The 2848-nt window shown below is 47.1% G+C and overlaps 1 protein-coding gene across 1 annotated transcript; it reads left to right on the forward strand.

The window, feature by feature from the left end:
• Positions 1–795: 795 nt before the first annotated feature.
• On the forward strand, positions 796–1215 carry LOC123155938 (auxin-responsive protein SAUR71-like). Its single transcript, XM_044574088.1, has one exon. The coding sequence runs from the start codon at positions 796–798 to the stop codon at positions 1213–1215; it is 420 nt and encodes a 139-aa protein (XP_044430023.1).
• The last annotated feature ends 1633 nt before the right edge of the window (positions 1216–2848 follow it).

Here is a 2848-nt window from a genome sequence, read left to right on the forward strand (position 1 = left end):
TTCTTGTCAACTTTAACCAATGTAACCAGTTACAGATTCGTATTCCCCAAGTTTGCGTCGATTTAGTATGAAAGGGGCGAATTTTAAAATGAGGAAGTAACCCCGTGTACCCGAAGCAGGCTGGCTGAATAGTGCCACATTCCATCCCGAGCAAAGAATCTGTAAAATACAAACCGAGAAAAATAATGGCAAAAGGACCTGTGCAACCCACAACCTCCAGCTCTCCCACTATATAACGAGCCACCGTGGCCGCCTCAGTACAAACGCCTTGTATCTCGAAAGTACCATTCTAAAGCCATGAGCAAATGCTCCTGATGTGAACAGTAAAATCAAAAAAATAAAAATAAAAATCAAAAAATTCTGAATTTTGTTTGTGACATACTTTCACAAGTGTTTCTTGTGCATTAAAATTTTCATCATGAAATCACATTCGTGAAAGTCGTGCCAAAAAAACAAAATCAGAGCTTCAAAATGCTTTTGTAAGTAACATTTTCAGAGCATCGATTTTGTTTTTTTACCACACCTTCCACCAATGTGATTTCGCGATGAAATTTTACGTGCACAACAAATATTTGTATAAGTATGTCACAAAAAAAAATCAATATTTTTTGACATTTTTTCGAATTTTTTATTTTACTGTTCACACCAGGAGCATTTGCTCCTGGGTGTAGAAACTTCACTTCCCTTGTATCCTCTCAACTCTAGTGTCCTCCATCGCCGAGAACCCGCCGCCGCCTCCCGGCCTCCTCTTCCAAGAGTCTCGAGGTCTCCAGCGTCGACCGAAGTAGCAGCAGCATGAAGCGCCTCCTCAGCCGGCTCTCCCGCGTGGCCGCGGCAGACGCCTGCGCCGCCGCCGCGTACCAGCCGCTCCGGCCCGACGCGGCCGCGAAGGACTCCTCCACGGCAGCTACGTCCTCGTCCTCTTTCTTCGGCGCGCGAAGGCTTGGGCGGGGCGCGAGGGTGCCGGAGGGGTACGTGCCGGTGTGCGTCGGCGAGGAGGGCGGCCCCGTGGAGCGCTTCGCCGTGCGGGCCGAGCTCCTGGGCCAGCCGGCGTTCAAGGCCCTGCTCCGGCGCGCCGCACAGGAGTACGGCTACGGCCACCTGGGCGCGCTCCGCATCCCCTGCGCCGTGGCCAACTTCCGCCGCGTCCTCCTCGGCCTCTCCGACCCCGGCTGCCAGGCCACCGACGACGACGACTCTGCGCTCTACTACTAGCCTACCCTAGCCCTTTTCCCCGTTTCACCCTCCTCGTTCGGCTGCCATAGAGGGCGTAGGGCTGCTGTGTTCTGACCAATCTGCCCCTGCGTGGAGTACATAAGGTCACACGTACGGGGTTGGTGGAGGATAGTGCAGCTCAACAATTTTAGGACCTGCTGTCTTGTGGGAACTAGGGCTGTAGTAGTTTTTTTTTCTTCATCTTCTTCTGAGTGTTCTTCTAGTTCTAGCTAGCTCTAGATCTAGCGCTGTAGCTGCAATGGAGCTTCTTCTTCCTCTATTTTGCTAGGGATTTTGAGGTCTTGATAACACATCATGTGAGTGAAATGGATGATTTTGCTACTGCAAAAGCTTGCTCCAAGATCTGCTGGTATACTAACTAAGTAAAAAGCAATGCACTTCCATGGATCTCTAGCAAAGTTTGCTTTTACAGTTCTCGAAGCCTATCATAGAATACAGTGGTGTGCTAGTATGATTGACCATTTGGTAGTATACTAAACTATTTAGGCTTGTGTATATTTTTTTCTGAACGTCTGGGCTTATTAAAAATCTCGGATTTATTGCCAGGTTCAGAATAGCTGACTGCATATAGACTTATAGAGGCATACGTGCGTGTGTATAGGAATTTCCAGACATTTTTTCAAACAATCTTGCTAAGTCCAAGTTGATTTAGACTTCGTTATGTCTCAGTCGGTGCTGTATTCGTTAGATCATACGTTGAGATCCGTGCAATTTTTTTTCCAGATTTCCATTTTCTTTCTTACATAGTATATCATTTGATTGAGATTTGGTTAAAGCTAAGTTGACTAAGACCTAGCCACACCCTTTTTCAAAACAGGAGCAAAATATGTGTCTCGTCCATTAATTAAGCAAAACAGAATTGTCAAGCTAATTAACAAAAAATTAGTTGAGAACTCAGTCCGTTGGACATCGCACACAGGATATTCCACATACTCTGTGAAGAGAGTCTGGTCGAGATAGCACATAGGCACCATCGTCATCACTTCCCTTCAAGCAGGAATCATCGACGTCACCTGCCCTTGCGCAAGGAACCGCTGCAAATTTTGGGACTTCTGAAAGTGTATTGCTTGAACCGATAACTGCCTCCAATTTTTGTTGTGTATGTTCCAGCTAATTGCAGGTAAAGTGGTGAGATGACAGTGTGCTTCTTGATCTTCGCTACTGCCCTAGCTGGCAACCCCGCCACTTGTCAAAAACTCTACACTCCCTCATCGAGGTGTCGCCATGTGCACACCCTAACATCATCATGCTCCGGTTCATTTGTCGAGAGAGGAACAGTAGAGTTTTCAACAATGTGGTGGCGTTGCCGTCTAGGGTAGTAGCGAAGATCAAGGCGGAGTTCAAATTGTGGAAGATAGCTCGAATGCGTGGGTACTTAGAGGTATGTAATAGTATGTGCGAGGGTGGGGTTCCCGCTGAATCTATGGCAGCGGGTTCCATTTTCTGTAACATAAACTCTCTCTTCCTCTCTCTTTTTTGACGTCTCGCTCTCTTCCTCTCTTAACATGTGCACCGGGCATAATAATGAGTCTCTGTTATGACAGTTCTCCATGCACAAAAGTCGTAGATACTGGCTTCAGAACCAGTCATCACATTCTCTTTTTCGTTGTGA

This window comes from Triticum aestivum, chromosome 7B (assembly GCF_018294505.1).
Source record: "Triticum aestivum cultivar Chinese Spring chromosome 7B, IWGSC CS RefSeq v2.1, whole genome shotgun sequence".
Taxonomy (NCBI): Eukaryota; Viridiplantae; Streptophyta; class Magnoliopsida; order Poales; family Poaceae; genus Triticum; species Triticum aestivum.